The sequence below is a fragment of the Numida meleagris genome, chromosome 1 (assembly GCF_002078875.1).
Source record: "Numida meleagris isolate 19003 breed g44 Domestic line chromosome 1, NumMel1.0, whole genome shotgun sequence".
Classification (NCBI taxonomy): Eukaryota; Metazoa; Chordata; class Aves; order Galliformes; family Numididae; genus Numida; species Numida meleagris.
The window spans coordinates 92975325-92994439 of NC_034409.1; the positions used below are offsets into that span (position 1 = coordinate 92975325).

General features: G+C 38.0%; 1 protein-coding gene across 5 annotated transcripts in view; it reads left to right on the forward strand.

Moving 5' to 3' along the window:
• Nucleotides 1-19115, forward strand: part of GBE1 (1,4-alpha-glucan branching enzyme 1) — a 164507-nt gene that overhangs the window by 7189 nt on the left and 138203 nt on the right. The window contains exon 2 of one of the 5 annotated variants that reach the window (XM_021402987.1): nucleotides 14649-14753. The exons of the other annotated variants lie outside the window; for them this stretch is intronic. Within the exon in view, the coding sequence (XP_021258662.1) occupies nucleotides 14749-14753 (5 nt within the window). The 5' untranslated portion in view covers nucleotides 14649-14748. The remainder of the gene's footprint in view (nucleotides 1-14648; nucleotides 14754-19115) is intronic. 5 annotated transcript variants of the gene reach the window in all.

Below are 19115 nucleotides of genomic sequence, written 5' to 3' on the forward strand. Positions count from 1 at the left end.
GCTGAGTACTCTGAAAAACTGATTGGAGGCCCCCTCAGTTCTGCTGCTTAGCATTAGTGTGTCCAAGAAAGTTGGATGGATTGTGAATTTGGGCAGAATTCTGAAACAATAGAGTACATGAGCAGGATTCTAATTACTGTCTCATTGTAATAGTGAGAAATAGCTTTGTCATGTTGATTACTTCACATTCAAGTGTTTATGCATGCTTCCTTACTACTCCTAAACTGTAAAGAAAGCGTTCTTATTCTGAAGGACCTTCTTAAATTGACAACCTATCTCATGAAGATGCATTTTCCTCCCATTCAGTGTTTATGTATACATACTTCCCTATCTTCTCTGCTTCCCTTTTACCCTCTACTTACTCCCACTGTGCCTTCTAATCCTGGCTGCTCCTTCATCTTCTGTCTTTCCATGGAGGAAGCTCCTTTCCTCTCATATGGTGTCAGAGATCTAAAACCTGTCTCACTTCTGCTTCAGTTTACTTTGTACTTCTGAAGCTTTGCTTCATACAGTTATTCATTAGCTTAAAAAGAAAATAATGTCTTAAGGCAATGTGTCAAGTGAAACAACATAAGATTTTTGTGTTTAAAATGTTTAAAACATGAGCTTTCATTTTTCCTTGGCAAAAAATATTTTTCTGCAAAAAAAAAAAAAGTTTGTAGCTAGAAAATGGCTTGCTTCTTCCCCAACTGTCTGACAATTTATTCAACATTTCTATAGCATCTCATGTTAATGAATTGAAGACCAGTTATTAGTGATGGTTCCTGGTCATGCTGCAAAGCATAGAACTCCAAGCTGCCTAGAACAACGAAGTCTGCTTTGCTCATGTTGCTGTCAGAAGCACCTTGCTGATGAATGTTATCTTCACATTATTTACAATTAAAATCTGGTATAGATCTATTTTCTCAGAATAGATGCCTGAAGACTGGTCTCATTAGACAAGTCAGCTAGTTTGTTTGAAATATATATGCACTTGTGTGAACATCTTGAGACTGTTGTATTAATCTGGGTATTTCTAATGCTGAATTTATTTTAATCTATCATCTTGTATAGTTAAAACAACAAACAGAAAGAACCCACAAAACAAACAAAAGAAAACACAAACCTCACTAACAGTCTTCTCCATAAGCAGCTGTGATTCTATTAACTTATTACTTGTGGGTAGCTCTAATGCTGTTTGACTCTCTCCTTTCCTTGGGGCTGGAGGCACAGCGTCCTTCCTGGTTCCCACATGTCCTTAAGCTCTTGGTGTGCTGTGTTGCTGGCTTTTGCGGTAGCGTGCCTGCCATTGTGCCTAGCATTAGAGAGAAGAGCTTTACTGGAACTTCATAACCCCCTGTTAAGGTGGACCTACTTTTCCAGGAGTTTCTCTGCTTGAGAGGTATGCCAAATTCAGAAGATGCTGCCCAGATATGCAGAAGTAATTGTGTGATGCTTAGTCATGCAAAATGAACTTCTGAGTGCTTAGTTCTTAGAACAGGAAGTATGAGTTTCCACCCTTGTTATGTGAGCTGCTCTTACGTTATTTTTCCTGGGAAGTGTATTGGAATGATTAGTGAAAAATAACACTTCAGTACTGATGACACTGCTGGGAGCAGTTAGCACGGGGACTTTTTTGACAAAGCAGTGCTCATTCCAGCAAGTCCATCTGTGCCAGCTGTGTGTTGGCCCAGACATCTGTTTTGAGGGTCCTTTTTTTTTTTTTTTTTTTGTAATGGGTCACTGATGGGCAGGTGTTGCTCCTGGTCACATGTGAATGCAGCCCCATCAGAAATAATGCTTTTGGCTGTATGAGCGGTTAGATGCTTTGGAGAAAAGCAGGAAGCTGGGAGAACTGTCTAAAAGGCTCCTATTAAAATATACTGCAGCCCAGCATGATTTTATGTGGCAAACATGCCATACTACCACAACTGCTGAGGAGTTGCCCATCTAGAATGAATTTATTACATTAACATAAAAGTCTAGTGGCTCATTCTAGCAGCTTTAGGAGTTATCCTGACTGTATTGTAACTGTTATTCCAGAAAAGGATCGTAGAATTTTCATAAATTCTGTTATATGTGATAGTTGGTATCTTGAATACTTCAGGCTAACATGCTCTTAGATCCTTAGGCGAGTAGCTCTTACTGTTAACATCATTTACTATCTATTGTGGTCTGTATCTCTAGTATAAATGTTCCTGGATACATTAATAAATCATCATGTTTTTCAAGTTTAGTAAATTAATTTTTTTTGTAATAAACTATTTCAGCTTTTAGGAGTAAGGTGTAGATGGTATGCATCTAATACTGGCAATGGCATTGGCTGTTTGAACATATACCTGAGGTTTTAAGTGATGTGTAATCTGTTTGCAGAGAGCTTTCGTTTTTCTTTCTCTCAAAAGGAATCATATGTATTCTATGAGTTTTTCTGTCTTAAAGGGTAAGTGAATTTAGAAGAGTGAGGCTTTAAAAATTATCAGTGCAGCAATAATCTCATTTTTTTCCATTTTGCAGGTTGTATGGTGTCTGTTCTGTCTTCTCCCTTTGGTGCAGTCTTCAGGGGACAAAACAGTTTTATCTACTTGCCCCCATTTCATTTCTTCTGTTTCCTTCTTTGGTTAGCTCCTAACTACTTTCTTGCTACTGGCAGTTATTTAGAACAGCAGCAGGTACTTTTTGGATGCTGAACTAATTTCAGCATATAGAACCAGTAGAAAAATAATCTTTTCATTGACAAGCCTCAGAGGGATGAGCGGGAGACCGTAGCAAAAGCATAGCATTGAGGCTAGCTCCTTTGGATTGTATTCATGCTCTAAGCAGTTTTTTTCTTGTTTTATCCCTTTTCTTTAAAAAAAAAAAAAAAAAAAGCAATAGTGCTTTTGTCGGGAAGTGAGAGGAAAATCTCAAGTACTAGAGGATTATTTATTTATTTTTAGAGTGACTGGGGGGGAGCTGTATGGGGATGTCGCTCAATCTGCAATTAACCATTTCTTAGCCTGTGCAAATTCCAAGGTAGGTAGTTATATCTTAGCCTTCAGTGACAAAGCTGTCAATCTGAGAGTGAAAGCAAGCTTTTCCTGTTATGTTTGCTGTACACCTTTCTTTATGGCTTTTGAGAAAAATTATTTTTTTTAAATGATGCTAAGGTAGAATATGGATGAAAAGCTTTTAAGGAGGGCAAGACTTGGTGAGGCTAGAGATGTTAATTACCAGATGTAATCTAAGTAGTGATTATATAGAGTGATAATGCCAAGAACGGATGCTATTTGACAAAACTTATCTATTGTATGTAAATTCCACTTGTCTATCCCCAGAATGTGGCACAAAGTAAATGCGGTTTATGGTGCAAGCTGTCTTTTCTGATTTTAAGATTTATGGAATAATTGCCCTATTTCAGCAGCAGAATCTTAACCTTTGCAGGAAAATAAAAATCAGGTAATGTAAGTTCCTTGATACTCATGGAGTCCTTAATGGCTGCAGAAGGCTCAGTCTTGAAATCTAATTGTTCAAAAAATACTCTCCCCGCCACTTCTGAGGAAAGCCATCTGCCACTTCTCAGGAACTGACAGCAGGAAGAAGTAGCTTTCGTAGCACAGGAGTTTACCTATTCCTTGACACCTTTGGCTGGCAGAAACTGCTAGAAACTATGAAACTAGGTTCCATAACTGTTATATAACTGTTAGCTGTTTTCTTGCTTAACGGGAAGTTGTAGAAATAAATTAATAAAAAATAAAACATACTTTTTAATATCAGAGCCAAAAATATCTGAGGTTTGGTCTTGGAATTTTAGAACATGAAATAATGCATTATCTTTCCTAATATCATAAGTAATGTATTAACAACATCAAAGTAGGTATCAGACTGAGCACTCACCAGCAGTCGCGGTTGACTTTGAGTGGTTTCCAGCTTAAAATGAAGGTAGCTGTAAATAGCAGTTATATCTGTTAAGTGTCATTGCAGGACTCCTTGGCCATAATGGTTTATCATAGAAGCATCTTCCAGGAGACCCTATAGAGGTAGGAAATGCAAACTCTGTCAAGATCTATTTTTTTTCCCAGAAACTCCCTTGAACAGCTTGTTTGTCCTTACATAGCAGGAATCAGTGTAGTTTGCTGCCAAGTCCAGCATTTGTCAGTTAATGTAATTCAGTTATAACAGTATTTTCTCAAAAATGCTTAGTTCTGTGCTATTGGTTGGATAATCATTACATTACTTGGCAGGGCAACCAAAAAAAGCAGGTACTGAGGTAGGTCTCTTACAATGACAAACATTGGTAGCATGGAGTACAATATCAGAGAAATGGTTGCGCTGTGTACTGCTTACAGGTGCAAGAGCGTGCTTTTCATAGTCCAAGCTGTTGCTGATGCCCTTCCCAGCCTAGACAGAACTTGCGATGACAGATTCCTCAGTCTTACTACTTCTTCACTGAGGACTTTTGTGGCGAAAAGGATATTGCTCACTAGCAACAGCATTTGCTGCTGTATTAACGAGCACTTAGGTTGGCTGGATAAGTATTTGTAAAATGCAACTGAGACTTCACAGTTTTTATTTAGTGCTTAGTAAGTTTAGTCTATCCGAGCTGTTTACCACTTTGATGTGTTGACCGAAAGCTGATGCTTGTTTTCTTGTGGCACAGCGAAATGTACTGCCATTTTGGTAAGATCTTCTCCATGTCCTACGAGCTCCAAACCCTAGCTTTGATGTTTTTGATCACAGAACGATAGAATGGCTTGAGTTGGATGGGACTTCAAATACCATCCAGTTTCAACTTCCTGCCACGAGCAAGGCTGCCACCCACCAGCTCAGGCTGCCCAGGGCCCCATCGAAGCTGGCGCTGAGCACATCCACAGCTTCTCTGGGCAGCCTGTGCCAGTGCCTCACCGCTTTTCAGTGAAGAACTTCTTCTTACATGTAATCTAAGTCTACTTTCTGTTAGTTTACAGCCATTACCCCTTGTCCTATTGCTACACTCCCTAATAAAGAGTTTCTGACAATGAGTTATGCAAAATTTTTTTCTTTCATGTTGAAAGAAAAAATAAGGATAAGCCTATTGTTTTTGAAAGACCAATTCTTGTGAGGAAAAAAAACTTAAGGACAGAAAAGTAGGAATTAATGTTAATTTGTGGCTGATTTTGTAAATGTATTTCACACTTTGTTTCTCAGTTAAAAAAATATCAGTTTTCTTTTTTGTGTGGGTTGTTCCAGTTTTTTTTTTTCAGTATCTGACTGTAGTGGGTTAATGGCAACTTCCTGAATCTGTGCTGCTGAAATTTCTGATACTCAAATGTCAATGCAAAGAGAATATACAAAACACAGCATCTTGAAAACAGCTTCTTTGAATTTCAATAAGTCTTTTTTAGTAGATGTAAAAAGCATACAAGGCTTTTTATAAGGTGTTGAGCACTGAGATTTGATGAACTGCTTTCTATCAGAGTAGATAGGAGGGAAGTCTATGCTCTTTATCAAGGTGACGTACCAACTGCAGTTTGCTTTCCACTGCGAAAGCAAAGAGGTACTGGAGAAACCTCAAGATTCAGTGGGGTATAAGCATTCGTCTGATAATATAAAAATCTAATGCTCTAAGATGTAAATAGGCTTCTAGAAAACAGTGCAGAGATAAGGCACTGTTGTTGTACCTGTACTTTGACAATGAATTTGTGGTTTGTTAAGTGAGAAGATTAGGTTAAGATTCTTTTGCTACTATTTCTCCTGATACTTTTTCATCAGATGAGCCACTTGTAAACTATGGAAGAAATTGTAAGGTAATTGAAGTGAGGGGGTATTTGTGGTCTTTGCAGATGAACTTAAGGAAGATCTGTTTGTTGTATGAAATAAAGTTGAAAGGGGCATGTAGCCTCTTCTGTTCAAAAGTATTTGGCTTTGGAGGAAAAATAAAATGAAGCCTTGAGGATTTAAGTAGCTCTTACTGGAAAAAAAAAAGTCTAACTCAACTGCTTTCTGATTGACAGACTATGTAAGGTACTGCTTTTGTTTTTTTTGTCATTCCCTTCCACTGACTGAATTTGAAATACCCTGTTGATGCAAACAATGTGTTCTGCTTTGGTTCTGAATTTATATGTTGTATGCTATACATACAGGCACACAGTTTTGATTGAGTTTGTTACCCTATCCTTTAGATTTCAAGATAATGAAATTTGAATTTAGGGACTTAAAAAGAGAGGCCTTGGCTTTCACTAAATACCTGTGTGATCTTATTTGAACGATGGAGATATTTATTAAATAATCTTAAGTCACCTCCCAGGAAGCCAAGCAGGCTTATTGCATTGTAGGTTGTATATGACTCTGAAGCCTAGATAGCTGATAGCTTGTTGAGGATAAACTATGTGATACTATGTGTATACATTACCATAAGATTCTCATATTTTTCTTTCTCTACCTTTTATAATACAGCCAAAGCAAATTTTGGTGGAAGCCAGTGAGATTTTGTGCATGCACACGCTATAGTAATGTAAATTTTAATTCCTGTATTGTCAAATGACATTATTCTGCGACTTCTTAAATTAATTGCCTTAAAGAATGAAAGAGTGGGTGAGTTTTGGATGAGGGTGAACTTGGGAGAAGAAGGTAAAGGAGCACAGAGTGAAGGTTTGCAGATCCCCTCTTAAAGATTGAGACAAAAGGCAAGGTGCTTGTGTCTCTTTCAGAAAGATCCAGATTTTGCTGCAGTGTTCTCTTTTCCAGCTATGAAGAAGGGTGTAGTGTGTGGGTTGTTTATAGTTGGGTAGGATTTTTATTTTAAATAATAGGGTGGTCATAAGATGACTGGAACAAACAGGCTGTAATTGCAACATGTGGTGTTGCTTTTCGTGATGCTTACTGCAGTGACGTGGTAATTGCAGATCACACAAAACTCTCAATGACAATTGTAATGGAGTGTTGCGTCTCTTGGCTCGTTCCTTTGTGCTCTTCTGGAGTAGCTGATGAGAGAGACAGTCAAATGCAGGGAACTTAAGAAACTGCATAATTATATCATGTATATATGTAAGATAACTTTAAACCTTTGGTTAGAATAATTCCATATTTCAGTGTTACTTCAGTTGTTCTTACTGTTTTGATTGGCTGACTAGATATTGCTAAGAAATTCTTAGTAGGTGGAATTTCTTAATGTCTTTTTGTTAAATTGCTGGAAATACCAGTTGCTGTCAAATTTTAAAAGAACAGTTTCAGCGTTATTTGATATAGTGTGCATTGGATATGATCATGTCAGTAGTCTACTGAATGTCATACGCTATGGAAGAGCTTCTACCTTAAAAACAAAAAAAGCAATAACCAAACAAAAAATATCATGATAAATTTTTAACAATAGAAAAACTCTGTAATTATAGCAGAGTGGTAAATTTTTAGTTAATTGAAAGTATTATGGAAAGGTAAAATATGCAGTCTTTCTGTGTTTTGAGGTTTTGATAGATACCCTGCACTACATCTTCTATTTGCTGTTCTCATTTGTTATTTCATTCATACTTTCTTCTGCTACCATAACTATTTTTCATCTTGCTTACAAGCATTAGCTGGTTTTGTACTTCTTGTACTGGGAGTAATCTGTAGTATGTACTTGAGATATTCAAGTCAGTGCCTTATATTTGGGGAGGTCAAGGCTTCTAGGCTCCTAATAATAACTTTTTCATTTTTCATTGTTGTAACTCCTAGTGTTTTGGTGTTGTGAAAATACGTTAATCAGAACACAAACCTGTAGATGAGGCAATAGAGGATATGGTCAGTGTGTATGGAGGTGATAGCATGGGCCTTAGTTTGTAATGAAAATTGCAAATACAAACTTAAATTGCAAGCAATTATATAGTATGGCAGCATTTGGTCTTCCAAGTTTTTAGTGGAATGAGATAAATTTGGATGTTTGGCTGTGCCCAAGGTATGATTTCATGGGTGTGATGAGGACAGTGTCAGTGTGGTGTGATTTTTGTGGGGGATGGGACGAGTGGTTTTACTATGTGTGCTCTTTTGTTGGTTACTTTACTTCTTAATTCCTTTCTAAACTGCGTAAGCCCAGGATTTTCTGGAAGCTTTGTCAGCAAACTTTGATCACCGAATGGGCATCTGAATTGACTGTCCTGGATGCAAGCTAAACTTGCTTCCAGTGTTTTGGTTTCTGAGAGAATAAAAAAGGAAAATAATAATTGCATTACATAAGCTGGAGTAGTTTCTGTTGCTTTCATGGTTCCCCACCTGCTAATAACTGAGAAAAGCCATTTGAGAACAAGCTGAAGATGCCTGATGCTGAAATTTGGTCTAGAAAGAGAGCTAGCTGATGAGCAAAGAGACAATTTGTAGTTTTAAATTGTCGGTTTTCCCTTCTGTTCATTTTAGTAAAAAGCTGCCATACTTCAGGTTCACCTTTGCTCAAATTAACAGGCTTTTACCTCTGCCAAGATATTTATTTCAAAACTGTTTACCTGTTTTGCTTGATAGCTTAATATGTAAATAATGAGTTAATTAAAGAACAGCTTTTCCCTTCACGCTACCTTAAACTTTTAACAGAATGGATTTCATTAATGTTTGTGGCTTTAAACTGTGGCTGTGTGCAGGCTATTTGAGGTGTTAGATGCATAGAAATGCATCATGGACAGTTGTACTTGTTTTTAGAACTACGTGCAGAAATGCAGCCCCACTGCTTGGGGATTTCAAAGCTTGGTTTTGTTCCAAACTGAAATGAAGAAGGGGAGGGAAAAGTCCTTGTTAAAGGACAGCTGTGGGCAAAGAGCAGATCCTGGCTTTGGGCCCCAGCTTGGTGCCTGCCCTGGGGCTAGAGGCCTTGGAGGGTCTTAGTAAAGATCTGTGGTTCTGTCTGCCTTATTCCCCAGTACATATTATTGCCTGGGCTCTGGGTAAAAGCTGTTGGAGAATTTCAGGTCATCCCTGCAAAAGAATGCACTCCAGTAATGTGTGTTGTGTACTGAGCCTAGGTTGTGCACTGTCCCTGAGCATTCAGCTTTCGGATTTTATAGGTAGAGAAAAACAAAACGTATCGTTCTCAAGATCAGAGCTCGGTTTGCAGTTTACTTTGTGTGAAGGCACAAGCAAACTGAGAGGGCTGTTTGTAATGCATGTTGCACTGCAAGCATATGCTGGGGTAAGAGGCCATCTGAAAAAGATAGCAACATGGTGGAGCAGTACTTAGGTAAAGACCTCTTCCCCCAGGAGGGGGGTTTGCCATATGATGTGTGGAAGTTGAAATCCATATTAGTTACGCTGTGATTAGAGTCACTCCATTTATAACTGAAATGCAGTTCTAGCAACTTCTAAATGGTGTAAAAGAGGAATTAATTATCAACTTGAGCTCCGTTTTTAGCGTCCATATCAATTTTTGTTCATAGTGCTTGTTACAGAGCCTATTGTGCTTGCAAAATTTTGTTTCTTATCATGGATTTTTCTCAGTAAGCAATCTGAAAGTTCACCCTTAATTAGGAATAATTGGTATTCTTAGGAGGTTTCTTTCAGTCATCTGGCAGGTTGAAAATTACTTTTTTTTAATTGAATTCAGCAGTACACATGGTTTACGCAGGGAAAGAAAAAAAAGATGTTCTGTTTGGACCTGAGATTTGCTTACTGTGTTTACACAGTGCAGCACTTCCAGTTCACGTGCTGGTAACCTTGAATGAACTTTTCGTGCTCCTGTGGCTCCATGTAGCAGACTGAACTGTTCCCTTTACCAGCTGTGCGATATTTTAGGACTGGGAAAGAGGCCATGGCTCTAGTCTGCATTTAGAAATCTGAACTGTACTAAAGGCCTGGTAGTGAAAGGGACCTTTCCATGAAATGGTCCTGTCTGCTAGTGTTGTGCTGGAAGCTGATAGTGCATAGATTGCTCCAAAAGTAATGCCTCCTATTTGTTTCCATGGAAACAGATACAAAGAGCACAATAACACTATTTGATAGAACAAACGCAAAACACTACAAAACACTGTTTTTCAACATAGTTACCACCATTAGCTGATTTGCATGGATGAGCTGATCCAGACTTCCTTCATCTTGTGGTGTAACAGCTGTGTATGACTGTTTAGAATGTGGCTTGTCTTTTATGTTGCTGTCTCCACTGCTGAAACACCACCCACCACCTCACTGTACTCACTCACTGTTGGGTCTACCAAAATGTTTAGCAAACGTCAATGAATGTCAGTGGGTGCCACTTTCTGTATGGAGGAGTTCAATCACACACATCTTGGTTCATTGGCACTTCCATGTCAGTCTCCATTCTGTCAGGCTGCCCCTCTGCTGCCATCTGTCACACAGCAACGAAATGTAATGGGGTATTGGTGGGAATGATCAACCTCTACTGCCACACCAGCAACGTCCACCTCTGATGTCTGGGTCAACATAATAAAACAGGAGGCATTACTTTCAGGGCAGACCTCATAGGTCATAACTAAATGCATACGTATCAGCATTTTCTAAACTGAGTTGTTTTATTGGCTTTTTCAAACAGTGCACCTGCTGATGATTTGCGTTTGACTTAATGTTTAAAAGAAACACAAAACATTTCATTTAGCATGTGCATTCTTAAAAGGCATTAAATGCTTAGCTCAGAAAAATGTGAGAATAACTATCTGTTTTCGATTAGAACGAATTAATAATCAAATATAAGAATCCAGACTTCTTCCAAGAGAACTTAAATTGGGTGAGATAAACCCTCATAGCCTTTTGCTGTGTAAGAGACTTAGTATGGACATTAAGCTAATTCTGATAACTACTGTACAGTTAGTGCCTCCCTGGTAATACAAGAGTATGCTCATCTGTCTTAACAGAGACCTGCCAAGGAGGAAAGATGTGTCAAACACAACTCTCCCCAGTAGATGTTGGTACCTTTTCAAAAGCTGCAAAGAATGTTACAACTGTCTTGAAAATCTAGGATTAAGTGCTTTTATAGCGTGGAGGCTAGTCTTAAAAATCCTGAAGAAATTAATGGGGGATGTTCTCTACAAAGGAGTTCAGCATTACAGAACTAGGGGTGATGCATGTAATTTAAATTTACCAGAAGCTGACTGAAAGGTGAAGTAAGGTCCTGATCTTTGTACAGCTTGTGTGTGGGCCTGTTCTTACCTTCAGAATCTCATTGCTGGTGTAAATGAGAAACTGATCTTAGCAGCCAGGGGAGTTTGCCAGTTGGCAGCCATGAGCAAGTAAGGTGAGATACTGAGTAGTAGCCTATGGTGGCTTCACATTGCTCCAGGTTTTGGTGATAAGGAAAACAAGCAATCCCAATCTTGTAGAGATACTGTGTTGTTGAACAAAAACTCTGTCCTTCAGTTGGGGAAGGAGGCATGATAGCGTTGCTTTTCCTGATGGCTCATCCCCCTCTGGTGTGGAGTACTCAGGGAGTATGGATCTTCTCGTTTGAGTTGTTTGTCCGGGAAGAAAGACACAAAAATTGCACCAGTACTATTTAGTTAAAGAAATAAGAAGGAAAAACAATCTTTAGTATTGGGTAATGTCTAGTATGAATACAATCTTGTATCCATAACATCCTCATTCCTAAAGTGTTTTATACTTCAGTGCTGAAAACTCTAATAACAAATTACTATTGACACAGTTTTCCATACTTACAGAATGCTTTGAAACAGTACTTTCTGTAACACAAATTTACTAATATATATGTATATATATGTAAAGTGTATACTGTACAGCTATCTAACTTGTATACAAGAAATTAAAATGGAAATAACCAGGTATGTCAATTTCTTGTGAAAGTCTGGTTACTGGAATTGTACGAGTAGTGTTTTTTTTAAAGTGATTTTGATGTAGAAGATCACTTGACATGCTTCAGTGGCTACTTAAACTGATTTTAAATCATATGGCAATTGTGCTAATAAGACATCTAACGGGAAAAACAATGCCAACCACAACAGCAGCAAAACTTTCAGAGTATGACTCATTTTGTCTGTTTTTTTGTCAGTTTTATCAATGTAGAATTCTATTAACTGTGTACATAAATGCACATACAAAGAAAATGAAAGCAAGCTTAGTGGAGGTGTATGTGATTCTCATTAACCTAAGATATATTAGAATGTTTTGGCACTTGCAGTAGTAGCTGTTTCTTCCACTATCTGCATTGTTCTTTTTATATGTTCTTTGTTTTCCTTTTGCAAAACTGGCTAGCTTCACATAGACTTAATAAAGCAGTAAATATTCACAGAAAATTCTGGTTGTCAGGGACCTCCATTGTGCTCAGAAACAAGTCAATACTGACTTCAGATTGGATTGCTTAGGATTTTCTTCACTTGGATCTTAAACCTGTAAAGACATAGGTGCTGCAGCATCTCTCAGATTCTGTTCCTAATGGAATCTATTCTTTCTCTTTCTGGTTGGTACCTCATATGTCAATTCTGCATACATTTCACCTTAATCTTTCATGTTATACCAGTTCAAATGACAATTGGAAACTTATAATTGACGGTGTGTGATTCACACCTGTGGATGATGAGGTATATGTGGCCTTCCAGGTTCTTCAGAAGAGGAGGAAAAGGTTGAAGTGTAGAATTTTTGGGGGAGTTTGATACAATTTGTAGATGATATGTACTTATTATTCTGTAAGTTCCTTAGCTATTCTGATATCACTGAATCACAGAATTAGAGGGATTGGAAGGGACCTCTAGAGATCATCAAGTCCAGTCCCCCTGCAAAGCAGGGTCGCTACAGCAGGCTGCGCAGGTAGGGGTCCAGGAGGATCTTGACTATCTCTGGAGAAGGAGACTCCACAACCTCCCTGGGCAGCCTGTTCTGGCGCTCCATCACTCTCACTGTGAAGAAGTTCCTTTGCATATTGGTGCGGAACTTCCTATGCTCCAGTTCATGGCCATTTCCCCTTGTCCTGTCCCCACAGACCACTGAAAAGATGTTGACCATGTCTCTTTGACTCCTACGCTTAAGATATTTATGAACATTAATAAGATCCCCAATATATACTATGTGTAAAATATATAATTGATCTATTGTGATGGAAAAATTCCATGATGCCTCAGAAGTCTTTACCAGCTTTATTCTGAATATCTAGCTCTTAATTGAAGAGATCAAGTTCCCAATGAACAGTGAACAGAGCTCTAGGTTAATTTCTCCTCCTCTTTGCTATTCCTTGCTGCTGCTGGCCTAGTGCAAGGAGGCTGTGCTGACTGAAGCTCTGAGGCTAACCTGTTGGCCACTTGACTTTGGTAGGCTTGGCATGCTTTATGTTGACAACTCTCCAGTTTGAGAATTGGAGCTAGTGGTATTTTCCTAGGCTTAGTTCCAAAAAAGATACTACTTGTATGTTTGCTTGTACCTCCTGCAGCTGGGGGAGAGGGGAAGGAAGGGATGCTTGTTTAAGTATCAAGTGTAAATACTTGTATGTATGTGATTATCTATGCACCTTCAATCAAGAGTATAGTGCACGGCTTTTTCTAGTTTGTACTTAAGAGATGGACAGGTACTTTGAAATAGAATTTATCAAGCAGATAAGCCATTGCTGCTTAAATTTCTCGACCGGGAAAAGGTATTAAATAGCCATAGGGTCTCATAGGCGGAGTGGAAAATTACTAAAAAGGAAGTTCTTTTCAGTGTGTTGTCAGTTAATATGTTGCTCAACCTTTGTGGTGCTTAACTTTGTCTTCTGAAGTGAATACTTATAGTACTAATTTTTGATACAAGAGGTTCTGTGTAAATAAAGCTTTTGTCAAAATTTGTCTTGAAAGACTTCTCTAACTTATGCGCTGTCTAAAGCAAGTACGAGTAGCACCTTAAACAGATGAGAAGAATATGTAACTGTAGAAATAGGTTTAATCCACCCAGGAGATAGAATGTTAATCTTGTATTTGTAATTCCTAGCATTAGAAGAGTGTTATACTTGTGTGATCTTGTGTGATCTCTGAAGCTGTCTCAGTAGCCCTGTTGAAAAGTAAGATGGTGTTGTGCAGCACGTCAGGGTGACTCACTCTGACAATACAAGACTTCCTGAGGGGAGGTGTGTGTGTGTGTGTGTGTATGTGCTGGTGGAGTTGAGGTTTTTCTTCTTACTCACCCCACTGGTAGCTAAAAGTGACTTCTATGTGTTCCGAGCTACCTCACTGCTTGGGCTGTTGAGAACTCTGATGCAAGCTTCAGTGTCTTACTGAGTCTTGAACCATATGAGGAGTGGATGGTTTGTGAGTCTTGAATAGTAGCGCCATATTAGTTTTCTCCCTTTTGTTTACAACTTTCTTTATCAATTCAAAACTTGAACCATAAGCTTTCCAGTGCAGTGACAGACAAGTTGAATTACAGATGAGTGACTAGCATATGCTTGGAGACTGCAAAGTAGCTGTGAGTTCTATGATTATCAAGCTGTCCCTGCTAGCTTCAAATACAGCCACGATCCCATCAGAAGGCAGATGTCTTTGAAGTTGTCATGTCCTTCAGAGCTCCAATCCTGTGGAAATGGATATGTGCTTGAGATGAATCTAACAGCTGTTGAGTCATGCTCACTCTGCAGTTATGAAGTCCTTAACAGATTTTTGATATGCAGCAGTTCATGTACTTTTATTCCAGTAAAAAGATTGCGATAAGGAGACACAAAGTTTCAGAAGAGCAGACAGACTCCATAAAATTTCTGTTACTCTTTTATTTTCTAAAGATTTTTGAATATTAAGGGTAATAACTTTGTGAATTTGATGTTCATATGTCTCCAGATGATGGTGCAACTTACTTAATGGCCTGTATTTCGCAGCTTTGTGCTCCTTGCTGCCAAAGTTTGGAAGAGTTTTTTAGAGTGAAAATGCTTGGCTGTGAATGAGGTGAGTCTTTGTATTGTTGATTGCTGCTGTGAATAGTTAAATACATGCGTCTTGATTGCTCATCTTCCTTGGGAATAGGCTTGATTACCTGGTGCTAGTTACAAATACTTCCGAAATACCCAAGGTCTAATTGTACTTCTAGTTTATTGATATTGAATTATAAGCATTTTGCATTGTAGACAGTACAAATGTTTATAAGTGCTTGGCTTTTTTGGTTGATCTTGTCTACAGTGAAGACAGTTAATAAACGTAGGTAAACTCTTGCTGCAAAAATGGCGTGGTGCTTCTGCTAAGGTGCCTAAAGCTGGCATCATTATTTAGCAGATAAAGGAGTTCTGTGGTGTTCCTCCTCTGCAGACCCAAATCCCTCAAGGATCTTTAGTCTCTGAAGGAAACATTTTCTTCCTTAAAACTCTATTTTAAAAGGGCTGCTATTCATTGGCATAACAGGGAACCCTGCTAGCAGACTAGGTTTGCTTGGCAAGTTGAATCTGCAGTCAATATGAATTGTTGTTTAGAGCTACTGAGCCTAAATAGAAAAGACTTATTGATCTAACCAGTGAAGACTGATTGAACTGCCACAGCAGTCAACCAGAAAAGCAAAAGTATACTTCCCTACCCATCCCATATTTAATAGTTGTTTTCCTATCTATTCTTAATATGTAAAATAATGTGTGCATTTCTTGAAGTGACGTTTTCTTTGTAACATGAAAATAGAGTGACATAATCTAAGAATGGGTGATAAATTTAAAGACTAGGAAATAAAAACTATGTTGAGAGTAAAGCTGTTTGCCTGTGAAAGGAAAACAATGCTTATTTAGTTGGTATACATGCACATCTCAAAATTGAGGCCAAAGTGGTAGGGTTTGTTGTTTCTTGTGGACAAAATCAATACATTTTCAGAAAGACTGAATGCAAACAGAAATTACTGATATTAATTATCAGTTTTTGCAAGTGGAGGATGGAATGCTCCAGTTTAAATGAGCAGCAAGATGTGGCAGGAACTCAATGGCTGCTTGGGCACCCAGAGGGCTGGAGGTGTGGAGGGCTCTGAGTGTGTGGGGGGGCTCTGAGTGTGGGGCTCCGCTCCTGAGTGGCCGCTTTCTGGGAGGATAATATAATGACAAATATCCGATGTTGTGTTTGAAATAATCGAGAGTGACTTTGATCTAGAAGCTTGGTAGGACAAAAATTTGGTAGCCAACTAAAACTTTTCATTCTGTGCTTCTTGGTTTTTTTTTTTTTTAAATAGGATAAATCATTCTTAGCATTGTGTTGAGCTTCATTTACGCCAATTAAAATTACATGCGGTATTCCTAAGAGTATGAAAGCCAAACTGATGCAACACACTTGGAATCCAAATTTGAGAATAAACAGATGGCTTCTTATGTTTACTGCTACAGAAAGCTAATAAAAAAGAAAATATATTGGAAATGGCTTCTTTTTAACAACTGAAATTAAATGAAATAGTTGCTAAAGTCCCCATTATCCTGTCACTGTTTGCGGAGTTTTTAAAACACATATGACACACATGGTCAGATTCTTACCATGCAGGTAACTGCATTAAAAATGAGACTGACTGATGCTTCCATGTTAAGACCTTCATGAGGCAATAGTGCTTGCCTAACAAAAATCATATTATAAATTATTTCTGAGAAGTTCCTGTATCTTTTTCTGAAACCTCTACTGTAACTCCTGTTTTAGACAGTGTTTTCATTCCAGCATGGTGCTAGTGCTGTGGGAATCATTGCCTCTGTTTTTAACTTGCCCCTTAACTAACTTTGATATCTGCTAATACAAAGGAGGTCTCTTAGAAATGATTGATGATAGGATCAAATGGGAATGGATATGGTGTTATTTACAGATTCATTCTGGTAAATAAAACATTTGAGTGAGTTATCTTCAGCTTAAGGGGGGGTTTTAAGCATATAATTAGTAAATTTGGAGCATTCTACCAATGCATTCTTCTGAAAGGAAAAATGAACTTCATTGTGTGAGGAGGGGTAGGGAAGAGTGGAGCTCTACAGTTTGCAGTCAAATAGTGCTGAGTAACAAGAATTTTTGTACTTAAAGTAAAAATGCATTAGTAATTCAGATGAATTAATTTTTGACTGTATTGGGTCCCTATTGCAAACAAACAAATAACTGATTTTCTTGTAGTTTACCTGGGAACATGATTAATGTTCAGTATTAGTTATTCCAGTGTGTTTCGGCAATATGAAAACCTGAATGGTTAGCAAGAACACTAATTTGAAATAAAAGTGATAAATCAGAGTTGCAGAAGCATGGCCTATGGAGTGCCACGTGGTGAGCGGTGTTGTGTCCCACGTGCCTGTGGCAGCGCCTCTTCATCAGCACCCGTCTTTCCAGTCACGCTCGTGTTCACGTCTCTGCTACATGCTCTGCTGATTACCTTGGAAAAGGGCAATGCTGTAACTGTGCAACTGACCTTTCAGTTTATTTTCTCTTGTGTAATATGAAACATGAGCTAACACAGTCTTAGTCTACTGATTTTGAGAAAGAAATCTGTCTCTTTATGTTCCTACAGCTTTCTGTTCAAATACGGAGTTCCTCTCTAGTTATGTTAATTTAAAAAGCACTGGCCCAAATTATTTTGCTTCTCTATTAAGATGGCATCCAAACTTCTTAACCTTAGTTAAAGGCTTTTATAGAGCGTAATTTATGCATAATTAAGACTACTTTGCAGAGAGATAGTGAGACAATGACTTTGAAATGAAGAAATCTGGTAACTAAAGTGTTTCTCTGACAAATATTTAGACATGTAAAACAAAATAAAGAACGCTACTGGTAAAGTTATCCTTTTTCATTTGTATGTAAAACCACAAAGTGGAGCTTTTAGATAGTAATTGCAAAATAGTGTTTCTTCAGACTCATCCTTCATGATGGGGAAGTTGGTTTGCGTGCTTTGGCATATGCAGAATATATATAGCTGTTGTATTCCACTAAGCTGTAATGCCGGTTAGTGTCTTGGAGGAGGCTGTCTTTTGGGGATGTCTTTCAGTTTTTAAAGAAACCATAAAAAAAACAAACTGTATAACTTTTATCTCTAGAAAGGTAAAAAGCTTGCTTGTAGGAAGCGTTAATGCTGAAGTATTTGTACACCTTTCGCTCTTGCTGGGTTTGATGTCTTTAACTAGTTCTCTAGACTTCCCGTGGGGGGGGGGGGGGGTGAAGTCCTTCTAAACATTAGTAGTTCACTACACTTACTCTGTGAGGTGCATTCGTGTGTTTCTAATAGAACTGAAGTGGTGAGATCAACAAACACTTATGAGATGTGCATGAGATAACCTCTAAATATTGTGGTGAAGGGTGTTCTTAGGAGTGGATTGGTTTAGATAATTCAAAGGAGGAATTAGTACTAAATGATTGCATTAAGTTTGATACATTTCATAATCACTCTTGCATTTGGTTCTGAATCAAACAATATATATGTTTGTTATGAGACTGATGGCAGGACATTACAGCTGTCAAATTCTGGTGAAGTTACTAAATTAATCTGATGTGTGAAGGAGGAAAGAGGCTTGCTTCTAGTCCTTGTTATTGTGCAGAAAGCACTGTGCCAGAACATAAGTCAGCAAATAATCTTCTTGCTAAAATACTGCTGAAATTTGTCTTTATTAAACTTCTAGTTTATTAGTCTTTTCATTTGTCAGAAACAGCAGCTGCTGATAAGATGTCAAGAAAGCCTCTATAGTTGCTCTTTATTTTCTGACAATTTTTACAGTTTGTTGTGCTCATAAAATAGACTATATAGCGTTGTTAGGCCTTGACTTGCAAATCACTGAATTACATTTTGAAAAAATAGGTCATGGTTCATTAGTTATTTTGTCCTCTGTGTATAACTTTTAATGGAACAACTGATTACTCATTAATTATCCCAAGCAAATATCTTCCCAGTGTTTACGATACTGCATTTAGTTTGAGACAAAGCTGTGCCATCTCCTTATGCTGAGGTAATGGGACATTCAAGGTGAATTGGGATTTTGTATCCCTTTACTCACCATGGAAGGTGCCTGAGAACTTTAATGGCTGAATTAAGGTGTTGTGGATTTTATTTTTCTCCTTCTTCAACTTTCATTTCTTATATAGCTTCCAGTATTACAGTCTTATTCTAGTTGGAGAGAAGTAGCAAAAACACTCAAGTTAATGCATTGACCTGTGTTCTTCGTGTTGGTGCTTGTTATCTGCAGAGCAGTGAACAGTTTAGAAAAGCTGCTTTTGAAATTTTTTTTCTTTTTGAAAAGTGGAACCAGATCTTTAATTTTGAGCACTCCCCTAGTGGTAGGAATAGTAACAGAAATTATTTAACTGTGTAATATTCCTGTTGGAATACCTGTATAT